Source organism: Salmo salar, chromosome ssa11 (assembly GCF_905237065.1).
Source record: "Salmo salar chromosome ssa11, Ssal_v3.1, whole genome shotgun sequence".
Classification (NCBI taxonomy): Eukaryota; Metazoa; Chordata; class Actinopteri; order Salmoniformes; family Salmonidae; genus Salmo; species Salmo salar.
Genome location: NC_059452.1, coordinates 87,306,344 through 87,334,247, shown reverse-complemented (window position 1 = coordinate 87,334,247; position 27,904 = coordinate 87,306,344). Strand labels below are relative to the sequence as shown.

General features: G+C 41.0%; 2 protein-coding genes and 1 long non-coding RNA gene across 5 annotated transcripts in view; 1 reads left to right on the top strand and 2 right to left on the bottom strand.

Annotated features, from left to right (window-relative positions):
- Nucleotides 1-526: 526 nt before the first annotated feature.
- LOC100196120 (developmentally regulated GTP binding protein 1) lies at nt 527-20,911 on the bottom strand. Its single transcript, NM_001141149.2, has 9 exons — nt 20,779-20,911; nt 2,805-2,928; nt 2,488-2,663; nt 2,284-2,353; nt 1,993-2,162; nt 1,676-1,806; nt 1,300-1,467; nt 1,043-1,165; nt 527-770 (listed from the first exon to the last, which is right to left on the bottom strand). Exons 1-9 carry the CDS (start codon nt 20,845-20,847, stop codon nt 671-673), a joined length of 1,131 nt encoding a protein of 376 aa, NP_001134621.1. The 5' UTR covers nt 20,848-20,911; the 3' UTR covers nt 527-670.
- On the top strand, nt 20,072-27,793 carry LOC106563203 (uncharacterized). Of its 2 annotated transcripts, none has more exons than XR_001319195.2 (3): nt 20,072-20,433; nt 21,479-21,530; nt 23,329-27,793. It is a non-coding gene; the product is annotated as an uncharacterized lncRNA (long non-coding RNA). The 2 variants fall into 2 exon arrangements; XR_001319194.2 differs by having other exon boundaries at nt 23,317-27,793.
- The window catches only part of LOC106563202 (small conductance calcium-activated potassium channel protein 2), a 37,287-nt gene continuing 30,914 nt past the window's right edge, over nt 21,532-27,904 (bottom strand). The window contains exons 8-9 of one of the 2 annotated variants that reach the window (XM_014128545.2): nt 26,868-26,937; nt 21,532-23,620 (exon numbers count right to left, since the gene is read on the bottom strand). In XM_014128545.2, the coding sequence (XP_013984020.1) occupies nt 23,345-23,620; nt 26,868-26,937 (346 nt within the window). In that variant the 3' untranslated portion in view covers nt 21,532-23,344. The remainder of the gene's footprint in view (nt 23,621-26,867; nt 26,938-27,904) is intronic. The other variant, XM_014128547.2, reaches the window with a different exon arrangement.

Here is a 27,904-nt window from a genome sequence, read left to right as displayed (position 1 = left end):
CGTGCTGGAGAGAGGGGGTTGGATGCCAGCCTGACTGACTGTATCATCAATGTTATATAAATCAGTGGCCGACAGGACTTTCAAATAAAGCCGTTGTATTGGACACCGTGAGACGGTGTCTGGGTAAGGGGTATGGCTTGACTTCCAGAGGAGATGGAGCTAGAATACACCCACTGTGTTTTAGGGTGTATTTCATAAGAACTGTCTCACCAGTGAAAGTATAGACAGATGGAGCAAGACACACCCATGTCACTTGGACGGGATTTGGATGTATTTCATATGAAGGGAAATGTGAATGTTATGAAGTTATGTTAAGTCAGTGTTGTTCAACATTAATAACATTGCATCTTTCCAGGCATAAACCCAATGACCTTTATAATGATCTAAAATAAAAGACGATGACTTCATATTAAAAAGTTAGTCATTTTTATGGTGTTTATTTCATATTATTTTTTGATTCAAGGCTCATACCTCTTCGATGGATGTTATGAATCACATACGGGCGTAAATGAGGGAGGTAAATGTAACATTCATATCATTTTTATTTTCAGTTTGATAAATTCCAACATAAAATTGAGAACAACGAAGACAGATGTTCTCGTGGATATGCTTGAGGGGGGTTTTCATGAGCAGCAGACTATTCCCTCTGATGCAGAGAGTCATGAGACTTTTACTTTTTCACCAGCTGGATTACATCCTCATCTTCCATGACATGGTCTTTTCCCACCTTCTGGGGGTTGTGTTTCACTGAAGCACCCCACACCAGAGCACTGAAAGGACAGGAACTGAGTGTTAGAAAAATGCCAGGCAGGTGCAACATTGTGTCATGTGTGCTGTGCTCTCCTTTGTAGGGTAATCCAACTGTTAACATTGGACACCTAGTGGCAGCTAAGTGCATTTGGTGAATTCTTTCTTTTTAAAGTGCATTATTTCTTACAGATTGTTGCTTTAATCGGTTAAATACTGGGGTGGGTATACCTCAGTCTTTTCCAAAACATCAACAAGAAGCACAAAAGCCATTAGTCAATAGTATAGTACTCACTATTTTAATTCTTTGAGGAGGCTTTTATGAATCTTCAAACAGAAGTCCTCCACTGCAGTATGTTCAGTAGGTAGAACGACTGGAGATGTGTAGTCAGGAAGCTGGCCTTTGGGTTTGGTGTATCTAGGGGACAACACATTCAAATAATTTATTAATTTAGACACAAACCCCACATTTATCCAAGCAGTGTAATATGGATTCCAATAACTCTATATGTCTCTTCTAGGGGCTGTTAGGTTGAGAGAGCGTCTCCTTACATGCGCACTAGGTGCAGGTAGTCCCACATCTTCTCCAGTAGGTCATCAAAGTTCCAGCGGGAATGGGCAGAGATGGGCACGCAGTGGGGTACCTTGTAGATGATGTCCAGCTCTTCAATGGAGATCTGGTCGATTTTGTTGAGCACATAAATGCAGGGGATGTACACTCTGGTGGGATTAAACAGAATATGTATGTCAGCAGGTCTGTGGGGGAACGTTGACCATACTTTGGAATGGGGTATAGAAGTATTTTTGGCTAAGGGGTATAGGTCAGGCCCAATTCTAGATGAATGGAGGATTATGTCAGAAATACAGGAATTCCTGCTTAATCAGGAAGATTACATCCCTGAGTTTGTAGAAGTGCTCAGCTGCTTACCGGTTTCCCTCCACCACGTCGATGAGGTCATCGGCAGTGGAGTCGCTGCGCAGGGTGATGTCAGCGTTGTGGATCTTGTACTCGGCCAGGATGCTCTTCACTGCGTCACCGTCCAGCTCACTCTGTGGACACTGGAGAGAAGGAGAGAGACAGGAAGAACACCAGAGTAAGCCCATAGAAATCGAAAGGGAGAGAAAAATTATCAATCAACCTCCATAGATAGACAGACAGCTCTAAAGAGAGAGAGAGACAGAAACACAGAGAGAAATGGGGACAGATAGAGCTGGACGTGAAACCTTTGTGTTAAACACACGTACTGTGACGGTGAAGTTGATGCCTCCTTTGTCCTTCTTCTTGAAGCCGATGTTGGGCGGCTGCTTGTTGAGGCGGATTCCGAAGCCCTCCAGCTCGTGTTCAATCAGCTTCTTGTGGCCCAGAGGCTTCAGAACATCCAACACTATGAGGATCAGGTTGCAGGTTCGAGCCACTGGGAAGAGAAAGACCACAGTTACAAACTACCTTCAAGGTATGTGAGTGTGGCACGTGTGTGCTCAAAACTATCACATGTAGTTTGTGTATGGTTCTGATGCTTCACTGATGGTTATCACCTGCGATGACCTGTCGTCCTCTGCCCTTGCCATCTTTGGCCCCCTCGATGATACCTGGAAGATCCAGGAGCTTGGAGACACAAAAGTAGAATACGCATCCTAATACTAAAACATCTTAAATAGAAAAATAAAAACTATTGTTACAGATTGGCCTCTGTTGGCCTTAAGGTGCCATGTGAAAGGTATAAGATGCATGTAAAGTACCTGTATTTTGGCACCCTTGTAGCGGATCACTCCTGGTACTGTGGTGAGGGTGGTGAACTCATAGGCCGCCACCTCTGAGTACACCCCTGCCAGGTTACTTAGTAAAGTAGACTTGCCCACTGAGGGGAAGCCTACAAACCCGATACGGGCATCACCTGTTTTTGCCACATCAAAGCCTATACAACAGAGTGACACATTAGTATTCATTACAATGTGACATGAGCTTGTAAATCTCAACTTTCTACATCTCCACTGCACTGTTGTGTAGCAAAGGGACACATTCTAAAAGTGAACGATGATCAGGAGTCAGGACTCACCTTCCCCTGTGCCTCCTCCACTGCCTCCCTTTGGTGTTATAAGTTCTCTCCTCATCTTGGCCAGGCGAGCTTTGAGCAGCCCCAAGTGGTTAGATGTGGCCTTGTTCTTCTGAGTCCGAGCCATCTACCCAACACAGAGAGGATGCTTTAATCCATTCATATTCTACACAATACAACAATCGGAACTAGAATATTAGCTAGGCCTACTTGCTCAGAGGCAAGTTGTGTGATGGCTGGATTTCGACTGATCACTAATAAAGAAAACATATTGTAATCATGACACCAACACTACCATTAGACTTGTTTATACTGAGCTGCACTAAGGTCGGAATGTAATCATGGTTGCATTAAGACACCGTGGAGCCGGCGCGATACATGGGTCGAAAAAACGTACCTCAATGCAGGGATGGGAAATGCCACTGTAGTGCAAATTTGACCTTTATCCACAATGCTCAATTGAGAAGATTGAAATACTGCTCAAATTTAAATAATACCATATATATATTTATATATATATATTCAAAAGTTTGGGGTCACTTTGAAATTTCCTTGTTTTTGAAAGAAAAGTAAATACATTTTTTGCCCATTAAAATAACATCAAATGGATCAGAAATACAGTGTAGACATTGTTAATGTTGTAAATGACTATTGTAGCTGGAAACGGCAGATTTTTTTTATGGAATATCTACATAGGCCCATTCTCAGCAACCATCACTCCTGTGTTCCAATGGCACGTTGTGTTAGTTAATCCAAGTTCATAATTTTAAAAGTCTAATTGATCATTAGAAAACTATTTTGCAATTATGTTAGCACAGCTGAAAACTGTTCTGCTGATTAAATAAGCAATAAAACTGGCCATCTTTAGACTAGTTGAGTATCTGGAGCATCAGCGTTTGTGGGTTCGATTACAGGCTAAAAATGGCCAGAAACAAATAACTTTCTTCTGAAACTTGTCAGTCTATTCTTGTTTTCAGAAATGAAGGCTATTCCATGCGAGAAATTGCCAAGAAACTGAAGATCTCGTACCACGCTGTGTACTACTCCCTTCACAGAACAGCACAAACTGGCTTTAACCAGAATAGAAAGAGGAGTGGGAGGTCCCGGTGCACAACTGAGCAAGAGGACAAGTACATTAGAGTGTCTAGTTTGAGAAACAGACGCCATACAAGTCCTCAACTGGCAGCTTCATTAAAAGGTACCCGCAAAACACCAGTCTCAATGTCAAAAGGGAAGAGGCGACTCCGGGATGCTTCAACGGTAGTATATATACAGTTGAAGTCGGAAGTTTACATACACCTTAGCCAAATACATTTAAACTCAGTTTTTCACAATTCCTGACATTTAATCCTAGTAAGAATTCCCTGTCTTAGGACAGTTAGGATCACCACTTTATTTTAAGAATGTGAAATGTCAGAATAATAGTACAGACAATGATTTATTTCAGCTTTTATTTATTTCATCACATTCCCAGAAGGTCAGAAGTTTACATACACTCAATTAGTATTTGGTAGCATTGCCTTTAAATTGTTTAACTTGGGTCAAACATTTCGGGTAGCCTTCCACAAGCTTCCCACAATAAGTTGGGTGAATTTTGGCCCATTCCTCCTGACAGAGCTGGTGTAACTGAGTCAGGTTTGTAGGCCTCCTTGCTCGCACACGCTTTTTCAGTTCTGCCCACAAATGTTCTATATGATTGAGGTCAGGGCTTTGTGATGGCCACTCCAATACCTTGACTTTGTTGGTCTTAAGCCATTTTGCCACAAGTTTGGAAGTATGCTTGGGGTCATTGTCCATTTGGAAGACCCATTTGCGACCAAGCTTTAACTTCCTGACTGATGTCTTGAGATGTTGCTTTAATATATATACACATAATTTTCCATCCTCATGATGCCATCAATTTTGTGAAGTGCACCAGTCCCTCAGGCAGCAAAGCATCCCCACAACATGATGCTGCCACCCCTGTGCTTCACGGTTGGGATTGTGTTCTTCGGCTTGCAAGCCTCCCCCTTTTTCCTCCAAACATAACGATGGTCATTATGGCCAAACAGTTCTATTTTTGTTTCATCAGACCAGAGGACATTTCTCCAAAAAGTACGATCTTTGTCCCCATGTGCAGTTTCAAACCGTTGTCTGGCTTTTTCATGGCGGTTTTGGAGAAGTGGCTTCTTCCTTGCTGAGCGGCCTTTCAGGTTATGTCGATATAGGACTTGTTTTACTGTGGATATAGATACTTTTGTACCCGTTTCCTCCATCATCTTCACAAGGTCCTTGCTGTTGTTCTGGGATTGATTTGCACTTTTCGCACCAAAGTACGTTCATCTCTAGGAGACAGAAAGCGTCTCCTTCCTGAGCGGTATGACGGCTGCGTGGTCCCACGGTGTTTATACTTGCGGACTATTGTTTGTTACAGATGAACGTGGTACCTTCAGGCGTATGGAAATTGCTCCCAAGGATGAACCAGACTTGTGGAGGTCGACAATTGTTTTTCTGAGGTCTTGGCAGATTTCTTTTGATTTTCCCATGATGTCAAGCAAAGAGGCACTAAGTTTGACAGTAGGCCTTGAAGTACATCCACAGGTACACCTCCAATTGACTCAAATGATGTCAATTAGCCTATCAGAAGTCTCTAAAGCCATGACATTATTTTCTGGAATTTTCCAAGCTGTTTAAAAGGCACAGTCAACTTAGTGTATGTAAACTTCTGACCCACTGGAATTGTGATACAGTGAATTATAAGTTAAATAATCTGTCTGTAAACAACTGTTGGAATAATTACCTGTGTCATGCACAAAGTAGATGTCCTAACTGACTTGCCAAAACCATAGTTTGTTAACAAGAAAGTCGTGGAGTGGTTGAAAAATGAGTTTTAATGACTCCAAACTAAGTGTATGTAAACTTCCGACTTCAACTGTATGTATATATTACATACATACACATATACAGTGCCAGTCAGAAGTTTATACACACCTACTCATTCCAGGGTTTTTCTTTATTTTTACAATTTTCTAAATTGTAGAATAATAGTGAAGACATCAAAACTATGAAATAACACGTGGAATCATGTAGTAATCAAAAAAGTGTTAAACAAATCAAAATATATTTCATATTTGAGATTCTTCAAATAGCCACCCTTTGCCTTGATGACAGCTAGGCACACTCTTGGCATTCTCTCAACCAGCTTCATGAGGTAGTCACCTGGAATGCATTTCAATTAACAGGTGTGCCTTGTTAAAAGTTAATTTGTGGTATTTCTTTCCTTCTTAAATCGTTTGAGCCAATCAGTTGTGTTGTGACAAGGTAGGGGTGGTATACAGAAGATAGCCCTATTTGGTTAAAGACCAAGTCCATATTATGGCAAGAACAGCTCAAATAAGCAAAGAGAAACAACAGTCCATCATTACTTTAAGACATGAAGGTCAGTCAATCCGGAAAATATCAAAAACTTTTCAAGTTTCTTCAAGTGCAGTCTCAAAAACCATCAAGCGCTATGATGAAACTGGCTCCCATGAGGATCGCCACAGGAAAGATCAAGAGTTACCTCTGCTGCAGAGGATAAGTTCATTAGAGTTAACTGCACCTCAGATTGCAGCCCAAATAAATGCTTCACAGAGTTCAAGTAATAGTCACATCTGAACATCAACCGTTCAGAGGAGACTGTGTGAATAAGGCCTTCATGGTCGAATTGCTGCAAAGAAACCACTATTAAAGGACACCAATAAGAAGAAGAGACTTGCTTTGGCCAAGAAAAAAATCTGTCCTTTGGCCTGATGAGTCCAAATTTGAGATTTTAGGTTCCAACCGCCATGTCTTTGTGAGACGCAGAGTAGGTGAACGGATGAACTCAGCATGTGTAGTTCCCAAAGTGAAGCATGGAGGAGGAGGTGTGATGGAGTGGGGGTGCTTTGCTCGTGACACTGTTGGGGATTTATTTAGAATTCAAGGCACACATAACCAGCATGGCTACCACAGCATTCTGTAGCGTATCGCCATCCCATCTGGTTTGCGCTTAGTGGGACTATAATTTGTTTTTCAACAGGACAATGACCCAACACACCTCCAGTTTGTGTAAGGGCCATTTGACCAAGAAAGAGGGTGATGGAATGCTGCATCAGATGACCTGGCCTCCACAATCACCTGACCTCAACCCAATTGAGATGATTTGGGATGAGTTGGACTGCAAAGTGAAGGAAAAGCAGCCAACAAGTGCTCAGCATATGTGGGAACTCCTTCAAGACCGTTGGAAAAGCATTCCAGGTGAAGCTGGTTGAGAGAATGCTATCTTCTGTATACCAACCCTACCTTGTCACAACACAACTGATTGGCTCAAATGATTTAAGAAGGAAAGAAATACCACAAATTAATTGAAATGTATTCCAGGTGACTGCCTCATGAAGCTGGTTGAGAGAATGCCAAGAGTGTGCAAAGCTGTCATCAAGGCAAAGGCAAACTTTGAACAATCTCAAATATATTTTGATTTGTTTCACACTTTTTTGGTTGCTACATGATTCCATATGTTTTGATGTCTTCACTATTATTCTACAATGTATAAAATAGTAAAAATAAAGAAAAACCCTTGAATGAGTAGGTGTGTCAAAACTTTTGACTGGTACTATATTTATATATATATATATATATATATATATATATATATATATATTCAGTCAATATAAAAGCAAGTGCCATTTAAGATTCATTTATTGAAACCATAATATCAACTGGTTATTTTATAATCGTGGAACACAATCATAAAAAAGGCAGTAACCTTAGCAGTGGCGCTTTCGTCCTAATATTTATTTTTCTTAATTCCATTCTTTTACTTTTTAGATTCATTTGTATTGCTGTGTATTGTTAGATATTACTGCACTGTTGGCGCAAGGAACACAAGCCTTTCGCTACAACCGCAATAACATCTGCAACAACAAACACTTCGATCTGATTTGCTTGGGTAATGGCATAGCCTTGCTTATTTAATTTAGCAGACAAGACGCTCTTATTTCCAGAGCCCTTACAGTCGAGACACCTATTTTATAGTAAACAAATATGTAATATAACAGAATAAAATATAACAGAATATTTTTCCAAATGAAAAAGGTTGCCACTGCGTAGTGATGCGCATCTGGCGAAAGGAAGTTATTTTAAAAGAGTGATCATTTGAAACGGGGCTCAATTTGACAAAGACAATTTTTTTCAGGATTACAAAACAAAATCTATCATCTTTTCGCCATACAGACGTTCAATGTAGTTTATTCTGCCTGTTCTTTTGAGTTTTCTAAATGGATGAATAATTCCATATTGAACACTTGCAAGGTGATGAGTTACGGCCACTACATCTGTTTGGTGAGTAGGCCTAGGCTTAATGATTCTGATGGAAATACGCTCTGTCTTTATAAAACAAATGTTATTGCATATTTTCCGTGTGGAACCTGGCTATGTTTAGGGGTTGTTAAAGGCTAACCAATTATAAGGGAAAGGGAATTTAGGGAGAAGAACTGAGATGTTTGGCTTGGTTTATTTTTTGTTGTGCCCCGCAAATGCACAGGTACAAATAATATATGTCGTCTTGAAGACGAAATGTTATTGTTTTCCATGACAACATTTCACTTGACCGTTCGGGCACCCACAATCCACATTCCACCAAATAGTTTTACAGTATTTGAAAAAATGTGATCTCTGGTTAACCCCATCAGTCCCGAGACCCCATAAAAATATCGGCTTTTCATTTATCTGACTTTAACTTAGATGCATTCTCCAGCCCTTATATTTAGCTTCACAATGAAGTGTTTAACCATTTTCTTTGTTTATCTGACATAAATAATTGCATTCATGAGTTTTATTGCCAAATTATACTGAACAGAAATATAATGGCAACATTTAAAGTGTTTGTCCCATGTTTCATGAGCTGAAATAAAAGATCCCAGAAATGTTCCATAGCAGAAACTACCAGAGCTATTGCCAGAGAATTTAATGTTAATTTCTTTACTATAAGCCACCTCCAACGTAATTTTAGAGAATTCGTTAGTACGTCCAACTGGACTCACAACCGCAGACCACGTGGAACTACGCCAGCCCAGGACGTCTGTTTCACCTGCTGGATTGTCTGAGACCAGCCACCTGGACAGCTTATGAAACTATGGGTTTGCACAACCAAAGAATTTCTGCACAAGCTGTTAGAAACCATCTCAGGGAAGCTCATCTGTGTGCTCGTCGTCCTCACCAGGTTCTTGACCTGACTGCAGTTCAGCATCGTAACCAACTTCAGTGGGCAAATGCTCACCTCCTATGGCCACTGGCATGCTGGAGAAGTGTGCTCTTCACGGATGAATCCCAGTTTCAACTGTACCGGGGAGATGGCGTCGTGTGTGGACGAGCAGTTTGCTAATGTCAACGTTGTGAACAGAGTGCCCCATGGTGGTGGTGGGGTTATGATATGGGCAAGCATTGTTTACGGACAACAAACACAATTGCATTTTATTGATGGCAATTTGAATTCACAGAGATTGCGTGATGAGATCCTGAGGTCTATTGTCGTGCCATTCATCCACCTCCATCACCTCATGTTTCAGCATGATAATGCACGGCCCCATATTGCGAGGATCTGTACACAATTTCTGGAAGCTAAAAATGTCCCAGTTCTTCCATGGCCCGCATACTCACCAGACATGTCACGCATTGAGCATGTTTGGGATGCTCTGGATCGACAGCGTCTTCCAGTTCCCGCCAATATCCAGAAACTTCGCACAGCCGTTGAAGTTGAGTGGGACAACATTCCACAGGCCACAATCAACAGCCTGATCAGCTCTATGTGAAGGAGATGTGTCACGCTGCATGAGGCAAATTGTAATGAATACTCAGGGAGAAAAAGGTGTAGATTGACGCGCAGAGTGCGGCAGGTGTTTATTTTGCCTTCGCAGAAGGTTGGAATCGTGGTCACAGGCAGGCAATGGTCATACACAGGTAGACAAACAGGCAGGTGAATCAAACCTAGGAATGAAGGCTATAACTGGTTCTCACTAACGAGCTAGGAAAAAGGCTTTAGTAGAGTCCAAATGAACAATACCTCACAAAGGCACCAACAGAATGAACTGAACTAAATAAGGAGCTGATGAGACCAGGTGAGTAACTAACACAAGTGAAATCAATGAACAAAAATGAAAGACAGGGCTACGTTCAAGAACACAACGAAACAGAACACAAGGTTGACTAAGAAAATAAATACAGAACCTTACACAAATGGTGGTCACACCAGATACGGACTGGTTTTCAGATCCACGCCCCTACCTTTTTTTGTTTGTTGGACCAACAGATGCATATCTGTATTCCCAGTCATGTGAAATCCATAGATTAGGGCCTAATGAATGTATTTTAATTGAATGATTTCCTTATACACTATGAACGGTAACCCAGTAAAATCTTTGAAATTGTTGCATGTTGCGTTGATATTTTTGTTCAGTGTAATTTATATGAATACAGTAGGTACAGAAATTGTTTGATCACTGGGAAATAAATATCCAACTAGTAAGTGACAACTGTGTGGAATTTGGAGTTTATGACAACAACTATGTGAGCTTATTACAGTATTATAGACACTATTTCCTGGGATTTCCTATGATCTTCAATGTAGAAGAACCTCTTACCTTCTAATGACTCTTGTGTTGCTTGTGAGCATCATAGAGCAAAACATGTGTGTGCTCGTGAGAGTCTCAGCATTTAATATTTTATAGCTCAAACAATTCGGACTCTACAGAAACGTTTGTAAAAAGACTAGACCCCATGCCCCTTCGGGACCCGCCCTTGTCTCACAAACACTGCTCTAGATCAGCCACTGTTAATCACACAGACTAATGGTATTTATAGAGGCAGAAGAAATAGACAAATCCAATGGTACAACCCAGAAGTCTGTAGCTCAAACACACACTGTTTAAAACGGGTTAAAGGTTTAAAACAAAACGTGCCAGAGTTACAATAGGACTAATTGGGTTAAAGGTTGAGATTCAGCACCTAAAATGTACATTTTGGTCCACCAGCCACTGTCGATAAAAAAATATATAATTTATATTTGCCATAATTACAGCAAAAAAATAAGAAAGATGACCATGCTTTGTAATGTTTCTAAAACAAGAAATGTATTAGTAAGAAGTAATGTGGTATATTGCTCAATTTTATAAATTTTTTGTGACCTGAGTCTTTTAACCAAAATATCAGATGAGACAAAATGTTCAGCTGCCCCTTTAAGGGTGGGAGGTTACTGTGGTAAAGGGGCCACTCTAGTCATGCCACTCGTGTCTGTGTGTGTGAGATTTGGGATGTGACTAGTAGTAGACAGTGTCTACAGTGTCTCTTTGCTATCAGTTGAAGCAGCAGATTCAAACTAACATTGAAAAATGACCGAGCTTATGAACAAAACAATGTAAATAATCAAGAAACAAAAGGATAAAGTCTCACTTTGTAGAGGTTCAAGTAAATTAGACCAACTTTTATGTCTGTTCGCAGCAACTACAAAAATGAATCTATCAGCGCTTCACTCACAGTGTGCACAGTCCCCTGACAGGCAGTGTTGGTGCACGAGGTGGGATATAGGATTCATATTTCTCTGTGCGATTAGAAGTTATGAAATAAAACAGCAGAAATACTTTGAAAACAGCTACTGCAGCATGTCTGCTATAACTCACGCATGTGCTCATACTTGACTTTTGACTATTTTTATTTGCAGATGTGAATGTACTGCTTGCATTGTTGAGTCCTGATTGATCACCTGAAATTGATCACCTGCGAACGTGGCTGGTGAAATAGACATTCTTACCTGCCGGTACCTAAATCTACCGCATTTGGCGGGTGTTAATTTTATGCCCTGTCAAGCTTTGACATCCGTTCAAGTACTTGAGTACTGATGCCCATCCCTAGCTCAGACACGAGACGTATGTGGCAGGGACTCCAGACGTATGCGGCAGGGACTCCAGACGTATGCGGCAGGGACTCCAGAAGTATGCGGCAGGGACTCCAGACGTATGCGGCAGGGACTCCAGACGTATGCGGCAGGGACTCCAGACGTATGCGGCAGGGACTCCAGACGTATGCGGCAGGGACTCCAGACGTATGCGGCAGGGACTCCAGACGTATGCGGCAGGGACTCCAGACGTATGCGGCAGGGACTCCAGACGTATGCGGCAGGGACTCTAGACGTATGCGGCAGGGACTCTAGACAATCACGGATTATAAAGGGAAAGCCAGCCACCTCGCGGAAACTGATGCCTCGCTTCTGGACAAGCTATACACCTTCTTCGCCTACTTCGAGGAAAACAACATTGAGCCGCAGACACGGGCCACCGCTGCTCACGAAGTCTGTGTGCTCTCGTTCTCCGTGGCCGACGTGAGTAAGTCATTTAAGTGTTTTAACCCTCGCAAGGTTGCCGGCCCAGACGGCATCCCAAACCACAGCCTCAGAGCAGGTGCAGACCAGCTGGCTGGAGTGTTTACAGACATATTCAATCTCTGTATATCCCAGTCTGTTGTCCCCACTTGCTTCAAGATGTCCACCGTTGTTCCTGTACCCAAGAAAGCAAAGGTAACTGAACTAAATTACTACCACCGCAAAGCTCTCACTTCTGTCATCATGAAGTGCTTCGAGAGGCTAGCTAAGGATCATATCACCTCCACCTTACCAGACACCCTAGAGCCACTACAATTCACATACCGCCCCAACAGATCCATGGATGACGTAATCGCCATTGCACTGCACACTGCCCTATTCCACCTGGGCAAGAGAAAACACCAATGCAAGAACGCTGTTCATCGACTACAGCTCGTTCTTCATCACCGTAGTGCCCTCCAAGCTCACATTTAAGCTCGGGGCCCTTGGTCTGAACCACGCCCTGTGCAACTTGGTCCTTGACTTCCTGATGGGCCGCCCCCAGGTGGTGAAGGTAGGGAACAACACCTCCAACATGCTGATCCTCAACATGGGTGCGTGCTCAGCCCCCTCCTGTACTCCCTGTTCACCCATGACTGCGTGGCCATGCATGTCTCCAACTCAATCATCAAGTTTGCTGATGACACACCAGTAGTAAACCTGATTACCAACAACGACGAGGCCGCCTACAGGGAGGAGGTGAGAGCCCTGGCGTAGTGGTGCCAGGAAAATAACCTCTCCCTCAATGTCAACAAAACGAAGGAGCTAATCGTGGACTAGATGAGACAGAAGAGAGAGCACGCCTATATCCACATCGACGGGGCTGCAGTGGAGAGGGTCAAAAGCTTCAAGTTCCTCGGCATGTACATCACTGAGGACCTGAAATTGTCCCTCCACACCAACAGCGCGCTGAAGAAGGCACAACAGCACCTCTTCAACCTCAGGAGGCTGAATACATTTGTCTTGCCCCTAAGACCCGCATGAACTTCTACAGATGCATCATTGAGAGCATTCTGTTGGGCTGTATCCCCGCCTGGTATGGCAACTGCACAACCTGCAACCACAGGGCTCTCCAAAGAGTGGTGCAATCAGTCCATCGCATCACTGGGGGCACACTGCCTGCCCCCCAGAACATCTACACAACCCGGTGTCACAGGAAGGCCAAGAAGATCATCAAGGACCTCAGCCACCCGAGCCACGGCCTGTTCACCCCGCTACCATCTAGAAGGCAGAGACAGTGCAGGTGCATCAAAAATGGGACAGAGAGACTGATAAACAGCTTCTATCTCCAGGCCATCAGACTGTTAAACAGTCACCATTAGCTGGCATCCGCCCAGTACCCTGCCCTGAACCTTAATCACTGGTACTAGCCAGATACCACTAAGTACTCTACCCTGTACCTTAGAGACTGCTCCCCTATGTACATAGTCATTGAACACTGGTGACTTTAATAATGTTTACATACTGTTTTACACACTTTATATGTATATACTGTATTCTAGTCATGGCTCATCCTATATAACTACTGCTGTACATTAGATTTTTTATTTAACCTTTATTTAACTAGGCAAGTCAGTTAAGAACAAATTCTTATTTACAATGACGGACTACCCCGGCCAAACCCTAACCCGGACGCCGCCCTATGGGAATCCCAATCACGGCCGGTTGTGATACAGCCTGGAGTTGAACCAGGGTCTGTAGTGACGCCTCTAGCACTGGGACGCAGTGCCTTAGACCGCTGCGCCACTCGGGAGCCCAAAACATTCCTTTTCTATTCATAAACTGTCCATACACCATTTTTTATATATACATACACTCACCTGCCAGTTTATTAGGTACACCCATCTAGCATGGGGTCGGATCCCCTTGCCTCCAGAACAGCCTGAATTATCTGGGGTATTCCACAAGGTGTCGGAAACGTTCCACAGGGATGTTGGTCCATGCTGACGCAATGGCATCATGCAGTTGCTGCAGATTGGACGGCGGTACATTCATGCTGCGATCAGCCGGTTCCATCTCATCTCAAAGATGTTCTATTGGGTTGAGGTCTGGGGACTGTGGAGGCCACTCAAGTAAACAAAACTTACTGTCATGTTCCAGGCAATGATTTTCCACTCCTCAATTGTCCAGTGTTGGTGATCACATGCCCACTGGAGCCTCTTCTTGTTTTTAGCTGATAGGAGTGGAACCCGGAGTGGTCATCTGCTGCAATAGCCCATCCGTGACAAGGATCAACGAGTTGTGCTTTCCGAGATGCTGTTCTGTACACCACTGTCGTACTTAGCTGTTATTTGTCTGTTTGAGGCCCGCCTGTTAGCTTGCATGATTTTTGCCATTCTCCTTCGACCTCTCTCATCCGTTTCTGAGATACTGGATCTGGCGAGCCTGGCACTGACGATCATACCACACTCAAAGTCGCTTAGGTCACTCGTTTTGCTCATTCTAACGTTCAATCGAACAGTAAACTGAATGCCTCGATGCCAGTCTGCCTGCTTCACATAACAAGCCACGTGACTCACTGTCTCTAGGTGTGATCCATTTTCGTGATTTTTTTTATATATTTTTTTTTTACCTTTATTTAACTAGGCAAGTCAGTTAAGGACAAATTCTTATTTTCAATGACGGCCTAGGAACAGTGGGTTGGTTAACTGCCTTGTTCAGGGGCAGAACGACAGATTTTTACCTTGTACCTTTTTTACCTTGCTCGGGGATTCGATCTTACATTTACATTTTAGTAATTTAGCAGACGCTCTTATCCAGAGCGACTTACAGTAGTGAATGCATACATTTCATACATTTTTTCCCCCCGTACTGGTCCCCCGTGGGAAACGAACCCACAACCCTGGTGTTGCAACCACCAACACCATCTTGCAACCTTTCGGTTACTAATCCAATGCTCTAACCACTAGGCTACCTGCCGCCCCACAATGGGGTGGTGTACGTAATAAACTGGCCGGTATACAAAACATTCCAAACACCTTTATTTCCATGACAGACTGACCAGGAGAACGCTATGATCCCTTATTGATGTCACCTGTGAAATCCACTTCAATCAGTGCAGATGAAGGGGAGGAGACAGGTTAAAGAAGGATTTTCAAGCATTGAGACAATTGAGACAAGGATTGTGTATGTGTGCCATTCAGCGGGTGAATGGGTAAGATAAAATATTTAAGTGCCTTTGAACGGGGTATGGTAGTAGGTGCCAGGCACACCGGTTTGAGTGTATCAAGAACTGCAACGCTGCTGGGTTTTTACGCTTAACAGTTTCCTGTGTGTATCAAGAATGGTCCACCACCCAAAGGACATCCAGCCAACTTGACACAACCGTGGGAAACATTGGGGTCAACATGGGCCCGCATCCCTGTGGAATGCTTTTGACACCTTGTAGTGTCCATGTCCTCACGAATTGAGGCTGTTCTGAGGGCAAAAGGGGTGTTGCTAATGTTTTGTACACTCAGTGTATATCTATTTATGTTCCGGACTCTGACATTGCCCATTCTTGGATTATGTGCGTTTTACTGCACTGTTGAAGCTAGAAACACAAGCATTTTGCTGCACCTGCAACATCTTCAAATCTGTGTACGTGACCAATAAACTTTGAATAGATTGAAAGGTGAAATTTGCAGTACAGTGTAGAGGTCGACGGATTATGATTTTTCAACGCCGATACCGATTATTGGAGGACCAAAAAACCCCGATACCGATTAATCGGCCAATTTATTATATATATTTTTTGTAATAATGACAATTACAACAATACTGAATGAACACTTATTTTAACTTAATATAATACATCAATAAAATCAATTTAGCCTCAAATAAATAATGAAACATGTTCAATTTGGTTTAAATAATGCAAAAACAAAGTATTGGAGAAGAAAGTAAAAGTGCAATATGTGCCATGTAAGAAAGCTAACGTTTAAGTTCCTTGCTCAGAACATGAGAACAAATGAAACCTGGTGGTTCCTTTTAACATGAGTCTTCAATATTCCCAGGTAAGAAGTTTTAGGTTGTAGTTATTATAGGACTATTTCTCTCTATACGATTTGTATTTCATATATCTTTGACTATTGGATGTTCTTATAGGTACTTTAGTATTGCCAGTGTAACAGTATAGCTTCCGTCCCTCTCCTCGCCCCTACCTGGGCTCGAACCAGGAACACATCGACAACAGCCACCCTCGAAGCAGCGTTACCCATGTAGAGCAAGGGAAAAAACTACTCTGTCTCAGAGCGAGTGACGTTTGAATCGCTATTAGCGCGCACCCGCTAACTAGCTAGCCATTTCATATCGGTTACACCAGCCTAATCTTGGGAGTTGACAGGCTTGAAGTCATAAACAGCGCAATGCATTGCGAAGGGCTTCTGGCAAAACGCACGAAAGTGCTGTTTTGAATGAATGCTTACGAGCCTGCTGGTGCCTACCATCACTGTCAGACTGCTCTATCAAATCATAGACTTAATTATAACATAATAACACACAGAAACACGAGCCTTAGGTCATTAATATGGTCGAATCTGGAAACTATCACGTTTATTCTTTCAGTGAAATACGGAACCGTTCCGTATTTTATCTAACGGGTGGCATCCATAAGTCTAAATATTCCTGTTACATTGCACAACCTTCAATGTTATGTCATAATTACGTAAAATTCTGGCAAATTAGTTCGCAACGAGCCAGGCGGCCCAAACGGTTGCATATACCCTGACTCTGCGTGCAATGAACGGAAGAGAAGTGACAATTTCACCTGGTTAATATTGCCTGCTAACCTGGATTTCTTGTAGCTAAATATGCAGGTTTAAAAATATATACTTCTGTGTATTGATTTTAAGAAAGGCATTGATGTTTATGGTTAGGTACAGTCGTGCAACGATTGTGCTTTTTTCGCAAATGCGCTTTTGTTAAATCATCCCCTGTTTGGCGAAGTTGGCTGTCTTTGTTAGGAAGAAATAGTATTCACACAGTTCGCAACGAGCCAGGCGGCCCAAACTGCTGCATATACCCTGACTCTGTTGCAGAGGTGACACATTTTTCCTAGTTAAAAGAAATTCATGTTAGCAGGCAATATTAACTAAATATGCCTGTTTAAAAATATATACTTGTGTATTGATTTTAAGAAAGACATTGATGTTTATGTTTAGGTACAAGTTGGAGCAATGACAGTCCTTTTTCGCGAATGCGCAAGGCATCAATTATATGCAACGCAGGACAGGCTAGATAAACTAGTAATATCATCAACCATGTGTAGTTAACTAGTGATTATGATTGATTGATTGATTGTTTTTTATAAGATAAGTTTAATGCTAGCTAGCAACTTACCTTGGCTTCTTACTGCATTCGCATAACAGGCAGGCTCCTCGTGGAGTGCAATGTAAAGCAGGTGGTTAGAGCGTTGGACTAGTTAACCGTAAGGTTGCAAGATTGAATCCCCAAGCTGACATGGTAAAGATCTGTCGTTCTGCCCCTGAACAAGGCAGTTAACCCACCGTTCCTAGGCCGTCATTGAAAATAAGAATGTGTTCTTAACTGACTTGCCTAGTTAAAAAATATTTATAAAATATATATATTTTTTTAAATATATTTTTTTATATATTTTTGCCATTGTAACATATATATTTTCAATTTTATATATATAAAAAAAAAAACTATTATTATTTTTTTTTTTTTATTATTATTATTATTTATTTTATTTTTTTTTATCGGCAAATCGGTGGCCAAAAATACCGATGACCGAGTTGTTATGAAAACTTGAAATCGGCCCTACTTAATCGGCCATTCCGATTAATCGGTCGACCTCTAGTACAGTGGCATGTCCTATCCCTGCTTTGAGGTACATTTTCCAACACATATCTTGACCACACAAACAATGTAACCATGATTGCGTTCCGACCCCAGTGCAGGTTGTCACGTAAAAATCTTCTCAGCATGATGTCACAATCAGAACGATTGGGAACTATTTCATGCTGAGAAGATTTCATGCTGTAAAATTTCTCCCAGCGTGAAAATTTTCCCAATTCGATAATTGCACGCGCATCTCTTTATGTGGATGGCTGAGCTTGTTTCTCTCACATCGTCCCTCGACATCGAAAAACTGTTCTGTGGGCACGCACATTTGCTTCACACATCTGCCAATCAATGGTGGCCAGGAGTATTGACTCTGACAAATCAGAAGCTTGTGAAGCGTGAGGTCAGCATATAAATACCCAGACTTTCGCGTCAAAGTGCTGAGGGTTGATGTGAGGAGAGATTTTTTGGAGATTGCAAAGACGTGGGAGCTACGGTTTCGATTGACAGTGCTTGTTTGTTAGTTAGCTATACATACAAGTTAAAACTGCACACCTCTGAGAACAAGCCATCTTGACCAGTTTACAGCTAATTATGCTAGTTAGCTAGCTAAATCAGAGAGAAACATCTGCACGAGCTCAGCCATCCACACAGACGTGTGTGAAATTATTTCACACTGTGAACATTTTTACAACATAACGTCACAATCAGAACGATAGGGAACAATTTCAGGCTGGGAAGATTTTTACATGACACAGGTCAGTGTAAACAAGTAACCAAAGATGTTTTATAACTAACCAAAGACAGACCACTGCCTGTCATTTCCAGAACAAGAAAAGAGGTGGGCAGAGCCAAGCGCAAGCTAGCGAGATCCTATTGGCACGTTCTAGCATGCGAGTCATTCCAAAAAAAAAATAAAAAAAATAGGATTGACACACACTGTCTCCGATAAGATTAGCATTCCTGAAACATTATTTTGTTTGAATATTAAGCTAATTGATTGCGCTCAAATTTGCCATAATAGGTTTCATATAATCTTAAATAAATATACTACCCAGCATCTGATTTGGGCCATAATTCTTCCTAACAATTAGTAAGACACGAGGAATCCAATAAAATGATAAAAATGTCACCAAACACATATAAATGTTGTCTAATGATTGTATTGAAATACATGACTGCAATGCAAAGGTTTATAATTGTATTATTTTATTAGGGTTGTGACAAGATTTTAGTCACTATCCCATTTCTCCATCAAAGTTTTGGGTTTGTAGGAAAAGTCTTCATATGAGAATTGCACCATATAGATAGCCCTCTCAGAGAGCTGCTATTTGTTGGACTTTTCAAGGAGAGTTAGGTTGACGCATTAGGTTGCAAAGAGAAGGACAAACTGAATTGCTTCAGAGGACTGGCTTGACCACATCATTTATTTTAATCAGGAGCAAAAGGTAATAGTTTTCTACCCAAAGTTGCAAAGAAAATGTTGTGATCCCTTAAATAAACAAAAGACAAGAAAAATTGATAAAAGGGTGTGGCGACAGTAGCAGGAAAAGCGGCATCTAGTGGGTAAAACATGGTACTTTAACATGAATTCATGGTAAATAATGCAAAACGACTTAAATGGCTAATTTATCTAAACAGGGGGGAAAAAAGATCATCAGATTCACAGGAAATACATTACAAAGGACGAAGAAGCAATACTCCAAGCCGCAGCTGCATACCAGTTGTTAGACATAGAAAACCGATTCTGTATATTGGTTGATGGGATGGTATTGGCGGGTGGGGGTTCTGGAGCTGGCCTTTGACCATTTTATTGGATTCCTCATGTCTTACTCAATGGTAGGAATAAGTTTGGATTTAATCGGATGTTGGGTACTATATTTGTAGAATATTATGTGAATCCTATAAATTAAAAGGGCCAATTTGGGTGAAATCAATTTTCTTAATTTCTCAGAGATCAAATTAAATGAACAAAATGACGTTTCACGAACGCTAATCTTATGTTTCTAACTTCAGAAACAATTTCAGAACAATCTGAGATGGTGGGTGTCATGGCTTGCTGAAATGATATGGAATGACCCATGTATTTGCATATTTCCGAATAGGGAGCCTCCTCTGAAGTGCATGTGTGCAATAACTCAATTTGCCCTTGCAGTCCAAAACAAAACAAAAATTGAAACTATGGCAAAGGGTAAAGTCTACAAAACTTTGTCCATAACAGTTTACGGTTGTGGGAACAGGAAACTGTATTGCGATCAAATGTTTCATCGATGAGAAAATTAGCCGAATTTCGGTCAAAATCCATCTTCTCCCACTGCCGGCCACTGCTGGACTTCCTCTCATCACCATATTTGGTGGTGAGTGGAAACGCCAACCAAATGCTTCAGATGTATACATCCGGTGAAACATCTGGCTCATTGTTCCATCTGTGGCGTAAAGGTAAGGTTGGTATCTTCAGAAAACTAGTTACCCTGCTAATAATAACACATAGCCAGCTAAAGTTAACTACTGTAGAGAACTACGTTAAAAGCATAGACTAACGTAGAATTGAGAATTCTTAGCTAAATAACACCCAGCTCTGCTCAGACTCGGGTGTCTGCCATCATATTATGTTATATAATTAAAAAAATAATTGGGGGGGGAGAAATCCATTGTAACGTTACATCCTCAATTAGCCAAGTTAACTTTAGCCAACTATAGTTGCTCGCTCCCTTAACGTTAGTCAAGTTAAAACGTGAATCACAGCTAACGTCAGCTAGCATTCGCTACCGTTAGCTAACTTACCTCGGCCTCAATTTCTGCTATTTTGGCGAGTAAACTCATCTTGTAGCTGGTCCTTAGATGATATCGCATATAACGTTTTATAGCTAAATCGTTGAGCTTTTATCACGCAAACTAGCAAAAGCGAACACTCATGTCTTCAACCTGCGGTACTCGCTAGGAGGAAGAGGCAGCCGGCAAACCAAAGAAACTCGATTGCAAACCGGGAACTCAAAAAACGGCGACGCCTTTGGCGCTACCTACCGGAATTTAGTTGTTTGCAGGTTTATGTAAGTTTGATGACTTTACATATTCCATGTAACAGCAATGACATACACTTTGCAGAAATTATGTAACACATTTCAGGCTTGGATTTGACAAATCAAACTAATGTATCTGACACTGCATAACTAATCACATTAAAAGGCTACTGCATGCTCTCTCTCAATTCAATTTCAATTCAAGGGGCTTTATTGGCATGGGAAACATGTTTACATTTGCCAAAGCAAGTGAAATAAATAAACAATACAAAATTTACAGTAAACATTACACTTACAAAAGTTCCAAAATAATAAAGACATTTCAACTGTCATCTGTTTATATACAGTGTTGTAATGATGTGCAAATAGTTAATGTACAAAAGGGAAAATAAATAAACATAAATATAGGTTGTATTTACAATGGTGTTTGTTCTTCACTGGTTGCCTTTTTCTTGTGGCAACAGGTCTCTCTCTCACCCCAGTCAAGTGGAGGTATTAGTAACGCACACAAATCTGGTAAATATGCTTGTTTTTATTGTTTCATATTTTGTTTGCATACAGTACATAATCTCTCAAAAGTTTCTATGTTGCTAAAATTTCTGGATTGACTGCCAATGTTTGAAAGCTCTAAAACCAGCAACAGTACATTCAACACTGTAGATGGGATTGAGTTTTTGGTTGGTTGGACAGGAAGTTGACTAGATAAATGCCCATCGGATGAATATGGCACACTCATCTAACTTCTGAAAACCTTGCAGAGGGAGGGTGCATATTGCCAAAATGTGTATAACTGGTGGAATGTTACTTTTATTTCCCTTTATGACTGGCTAGTGGCCAAGCTATTGCTGTTTTAAACAAAGGGACAAAGCTTTGTTGAAATCTAATTCTATAATCTTGAGCACATACAATATTCGCACAAGTATGTGTGTCAGAGATCATTTTTTTGCAGTTAGGTTTTGACATTTTAGTGACCAGGCCCAGCCCTCTAATACAGAAAATTGCTATACCATCTTTTATACATTCCTTTTGAACTAACAATGTGTATTCCCAGGATTTCCAACATGGTATCTTAACCTTGGTCCTGGAGGTTTAATGGAAGATATGTTGAATATGCTGGATTTCACCTCAACCAATGAATGTTTTACATAATTTATTCTGTTCATATCTCTCCGTCATTATTTGTGTTGAAGACGTATGCTGTAAGGTGTGCTTATCCTCATGAAAATATAAAAATATGAATTTACTTTTAAAAGTGGCTACAGTTCTTCTGAATTATTGGTTTGCATTGCATCCAACTATTGTTGCTCAGTTGAGGCAAAAAACAGCATAAATACTAAGTGCTTCCAGGACAAGGGTTGAGATGTGTTGAAGAAAGAGCAAACTGTTTGTGATAATTGAAAGTATTAATTTCAGTAGCCTATCAGTTTTAAATTGAGGTCCCTTTGCGGTACATAGCATGAGGGCTTTGACTTGAGTCCTCTTCACTAATAATACAAATGAATTAATTGAGAATTGACCATAAGTCCATGCCCAAACATCTACATTTTTCTTATTTTAATGAGCAACACAGATTTATATCATACGTCAGTCAGCATTGAAGTGCAATGATTAAAAAGTAAGTGCAAGTACAGATTTAGATGCATTCATTTTGATAAGAGGATTCAATTGTTTGCAGTGTGGCCCCAAAAATAGTCATTCTACAGGGGCACTGTGCAAAAGAAAAAACTCCATAGTTGATGCTGTTTCTAACCTAAAAGATATATTTCAAGCTCTATATGGTACCTCTGAGTGACAGTATGTGGGTGCATTCTTGTGCTGCCCTCTGTCTTCATTTCAGTCATGTCCATGAAATATCACTTTTTCCTCAATAAAAAGTATTACTATAATGCTTGCTGATTGATAGGTCCCATGATTTCTCAGCTTGCTTTAAGGAACATGGTAACTGAATCAAGCCAGCAAAAGCACAAAGTCAGTGAGAAGAAGCACTATTTTAGTGCATTATCTTCACACCCGGCCAGTAACCTTACTGTCCTAAAACTGGCTACCTCTGCATAGAGATGGAGTATATTTCTGATCACAGCCCCCATCGATAGGCCTAATAGTTTTTACTGAGGAAAGCATCATTTTCTATGGTCATGTCACCAGAGCAAGGATAACATCTTTTGAGGTAATAAAAAATAAACAGCATCCCTTTAAAATCCATTGTCCCGGTAGCTCGGATTCTGTCATCAGAATTTGGATAATACTTATTGAAACCATAAGGCTTTACAATAAATGCAACTTGGCCATATGATGGCAAAAGTCTTCTCTGTAGGTGTTCCCCTTGGACTCTAGCTGCTCTCGGAGGAGGTGGGTGGTGCAGTGGAGGATGACCTCCGTCTGGACACAGACTGCGATCGCTCAGGGCTGTGTTTGTTGTACGGCTGGAGCTGCACCTCCAGGAAGTCCCTGTGCTGCTGGCTGATGACCTGGCTGATGAGTCCTGGCAGGGCCTGCAGGTTCCCCAGCAAAGTCTCCAGCTTGGTCTCCAGCAGGGCGATCCTCTTCTCCATGTCCTCCCCTCTCTCGTTCAGGTCTGAGATCAGGTCATACATGATGTTCTGAGTCTGGAGGAGGAGAGACACTCGGTCATAGTAAGAGGGCGAGACCCTTCCAGAGCATGGGGTGCTTTAGGCTAGCAGTTGCAGGCAATTCTACAATTATTTTGTATATTTTAATAACCTTTATTTACACAGGCAAGTCAATAAATAAGAACAAATTCTTATTTACAATGGCAATCTGTCCAGAGCCAGTTGAGGGGCAAATCCTCATTTAGTCACATTTTCACTTAGTCATGGATGTCAAAAGGCTAAGTGAAAGTTTGACTGAAATGGAAGTTATGAGTTGCCCCTTAGTTGAAAAGAACCAGCATGAAATGTATACTTCTTAAAAGGAACAGCTTGTGAATAATTTGATTATCAGTTGCATCATTCTAAGTATCTAATCATGCTACTGTTTCCCACTACAACACTAAACTGTTCCCTGGAGATGTAGATTTGTTTTCAGATTATTAGTCTGCCCTCCATGGCAGACCTGAACTCAGTCTGCAGCTATTCTCAGTGCTACAACTGTCTCTGTCTTTTCAACCATCTTGAAAAAGTGTTAACTCACAGCAGAATCAATGTAGACATAAATATAATAAAGTGTCTGGAAACGGGCAATTCAAATTTCACAGATCTCCATCACAACAAACAAAACCTGATGCTGTAGATAAGCAAATAAAATATTCATTGATAACTTGCAGAGAAATTCTGCTGTATACACTTACTAACTTCTGCACCAGGAAGTTGATCTTCTTCCTCTCGACACATGGCATGTTATCAAACAGTGAGATATCCAGTTCCGAGGGGGCTGCTGTGTACTGAGCTAATGTTCACCATGAGAACAATCGCTGCCAGCATGTGACCAATGATCCATCCATCCATCACTTACCTTGTCCTTTCCTCATTTGGGGTAGGAATAATGGGCAGGGTGGCTTGTTTAGAATCACAGCGATCCACCTCGGGCCAAAACAACACTGACAGCTTTTCACCACCCTGGCGCTCCAACTTGGGCGGGCAGATAGGGTTTCACTACGTATTTTAAAAGGCAATTTCCACAGATGATCAAGGATTTTAGAATTGACAGGGTTAGAGGCTTTAAATTTATCTCGGAACTTTATGAAAATAAGGATGGAACCTTGAGGCAATAGCAAAATGCAACATTATGAGATAAAGAACTGCCTAAATTCGAGATTTTCTGGAGGTAACAAGTGAATTTTGGATAGACACATAGATGAACTGACTCGAGTTTGCCTCAGTTAATCATGAAAAATTCAACTGCAAATTAATTAAATCTTTATAATACAGCACTAATAAAATAAGACCAGAACTCTGTCAAGAGTAGACTGGGACTATAAGTATATTCAGTTAAGGGACAAAAACGCTTGTGTAAGCATACACGACTGTGCATTGTGGGCTGATTTCAGACTCTGATTAAGCCGACTCTGGGTGCAGGAAATGACCTGTGGGTATACATAGGCCTTTGATGTACTAAAACTAAATGTACTAAACATCCTCCTTTGATGTACTAAACTGTTACTGAAACCCAATACCACAAGTAGCTGAAATTATAATGGCTCCAAACTCAGTAAAAAGAAAAGTGTAGAAAACTACAATGAAAATCATAAAGAAAAATAATATCTTTCATTTTCAATAATAGTAGGCTTATTCAAGGTGAGGACAAATGCTAAAAAAGGAGTTTGAAACGGTAACTGTAGGCCTACTACGGTATTAATATATTCTGACTGAAATGATAACCTGCTTTATGTTACGCCCCAATTAGAGGTAAAACATTTTTTTTTACAACTGTAGGGAAACCACTGCTATGTGAGGGATTTCTCATAGCTTTGCAGAGGCTATGCAGCTGCCAAAGTTATTTTAAGCTCCATTATACAGCTCTATCGATCCACAGGGAGCTCATGTACTGTGATTTTTAATGCTATGCTACCCTCTGGTGGCGAAAGCCACTTATGACAATGATTAAAGATGGCTGAACGAGCTGTGTGAGTCATCTTCCCAAATGACAACCACCTTTCTAACTCACCGTGAGCCACTTGTTTCACAGCCCTGGGTGACTGTAATATTAACTAGCTAATGTCTTTCATGGTGGCATGAAACTGATTTGACCGTGGTGGATATTTTAATGTCAAAGCCCTCTAACTCTCTTTCTCCCTTCTATATTTCTGGCTGAATCATCACATCACACTCACAGCATGTTTCCCTTCCCTATTTTTTGCTGCGTCAGGCTGTCTCTGTGCCAGGTCTTTCCCTAAGGTTTGTCAACTTCTGTTTAGTGCATCATAAGATCAACACCATAGAGAGATTTGCTGAAACATAGCAATGTGTTAATTACCACCAAGGGGCGGTTTTCCAGACACAGATTAAGATAACTCCTGGACTAAAAAGCCCTTTCAAGATTCTCCTTGACCATGCATTTTAATCCAGGACTAGGCTTAATCTCAGTCTGGAAAACCAAACCTTAAGGTATTTGACAAACTGATGACATATAAATTACAGTTTTACTTACCAATCAGGGTGGGGATCCTGATCTCATAAAATAATATGAATACCTTTTATATAATCTTTAAAACCAAGATATTGTAGGTTTCCACTAACAACCAGGGTTGGAAATGGAGGGGAACCTGGGGGAAATGGGTTCCCCCTGGGAGATCGTTTTGACATGCAGAAATGTGCATTTTTAAATTTCTCTATCATTTTGGCATGCCCTGAACTCAAGGATTTTACATTGGAGGGTTCCCATAGTGATTTCCCCCCCCCCTTTTCACCCCTGATAATATGCATATCTTTTTATAATCTTTGAAACCAAGATACTGTATATTTCCACCAACAACAGTCATGCATCTACCCTGAGTGCCAGTCTGTTTAATGTGCTATTATGCCAACTCCTTGTCAACACTCATTGTCATGCCAATGACAGCAATGGAGTTGGCAAGAGCTCAAACAGATCTGGGACCAGGCTATCCTGCACCCAGTTCAAGAAGTGGAAATATAATGTGTCTTATTTTCTTCCAATGACAGTACACAACTGGTTCTTCTTAACATTCATATGGAAAAGTCTGTTTATTTGACACCTGTAGACTTTGTTTATTTATATGAAAAGGTGTTACTAATTCACCCGATGCGTTGATATCACATGTATCAAATGGAATCCTTCAAATCAAAAAGTGGGTTAGATAGAGATCAATCCAAATGCACAACCAAACTTCACAACCAAAATAAACTGGAATATGTGACGTTTGTCAGTCCAGCTTACCTTTGCAAGGTCCACTAGTGAGTTTGCTTGGTCATTCAGCTTGCGTTGCTCCATTTTAACACTTCTCAATCTGAACAGAAGACCATCCAGAACCCAATAAATGTATCTATTTGGTAAAGATGGGTTTAACAGATCTGTGCACACAGAAGGCATACACATAGAGAGCACCCACTCCTAGGACATGCACAGGATGTGTGTAGAAAATGCAGAAATTGGTTTAAGACAGTTTGATTGGTTGAGCTGCATGCAAGTGAAGACCAGAGTATAGAAGCTGCCAGAGAGGAGAATGTCTATTGCTGCAGTAAATCTTCAGCCCCTGAACTCTACAACAAAGTAGCATACAAGGGCTCAACTAGGGAGATAAAATCGCTTGCAATGGGATTTTGCTGAAATATAGGATTAATAAAGCAGTGTATTTAAACTATAATAAAAAAAGCTTAATCCAAACACTTGGAGGTTTCTCCATTTTATTCTAGTGAATGATTTAATCCCTCAAAAAGCTGCAGATAGTTCAAGTGACAGTGTTTTTCAATTTTGAGAATCAAAACTGTCAATCTGAGCAATTCCACCTGAAGTGCCATGATAGCCAAACTCTATAAAAGGGGATATTAATTCATTTTCAATTAAAAGTAGCTGAAAAACAAATACAGCATTTGTAAAATATAATTAAATGATCAAAAAAATAAGAAGATTATAATACTGAGCTTTATGTAGTATACCAGCGCATATCTTTGGACTGTGTGAGTGTGTTATTGATAAAAGAGAAAATCCATCTGGTATATTATGTAAAATCACCTTAGTTACTGAGTACTGACAGTGATGTGCTGAATTGTTACATAGTGGGAAACTCATCCAGCTGGCATGAAGCTTTTCTGTGTTGGTGATGCAGACTGGTTAAAAAAATAAAAAGATACCCCTCTTCAAGAGCCAGAGTGAAATTAGTAACTTTCTTTAATCCATACAGCTGTCTTAAATAATTCACATTTCCTGTTTAATTAGGGTACTAAAGAAAGTGATTTTCACCCACACTCACTGGC

Excerpts from the sequence above, each read along its gene's own strand:
- LOC100196120 (NM_001141149.2), bottom strand. The coding sequence starts at position 20,847 with ATGCGATATCATCTAAGGACCAGCTACAAGATGAGTTTACTCGCCAAA. Across the intron at positions 2,929-20,778 it reads TAGCAGAAATTGAGGCCGAG|ATGGCTCGGACTCAGAAGAA; the intron begins GTAAGTTAGCTA and ends TGTGTTGGGTAG. Across the intron at positions 1,166-1,299 it reads TACCTGCACCTAGTGCGCAT|ATACACCAAACCCAAAGGCC; the intron begins GTAAGGAGACGC and ends GTTGTCCCCTAG.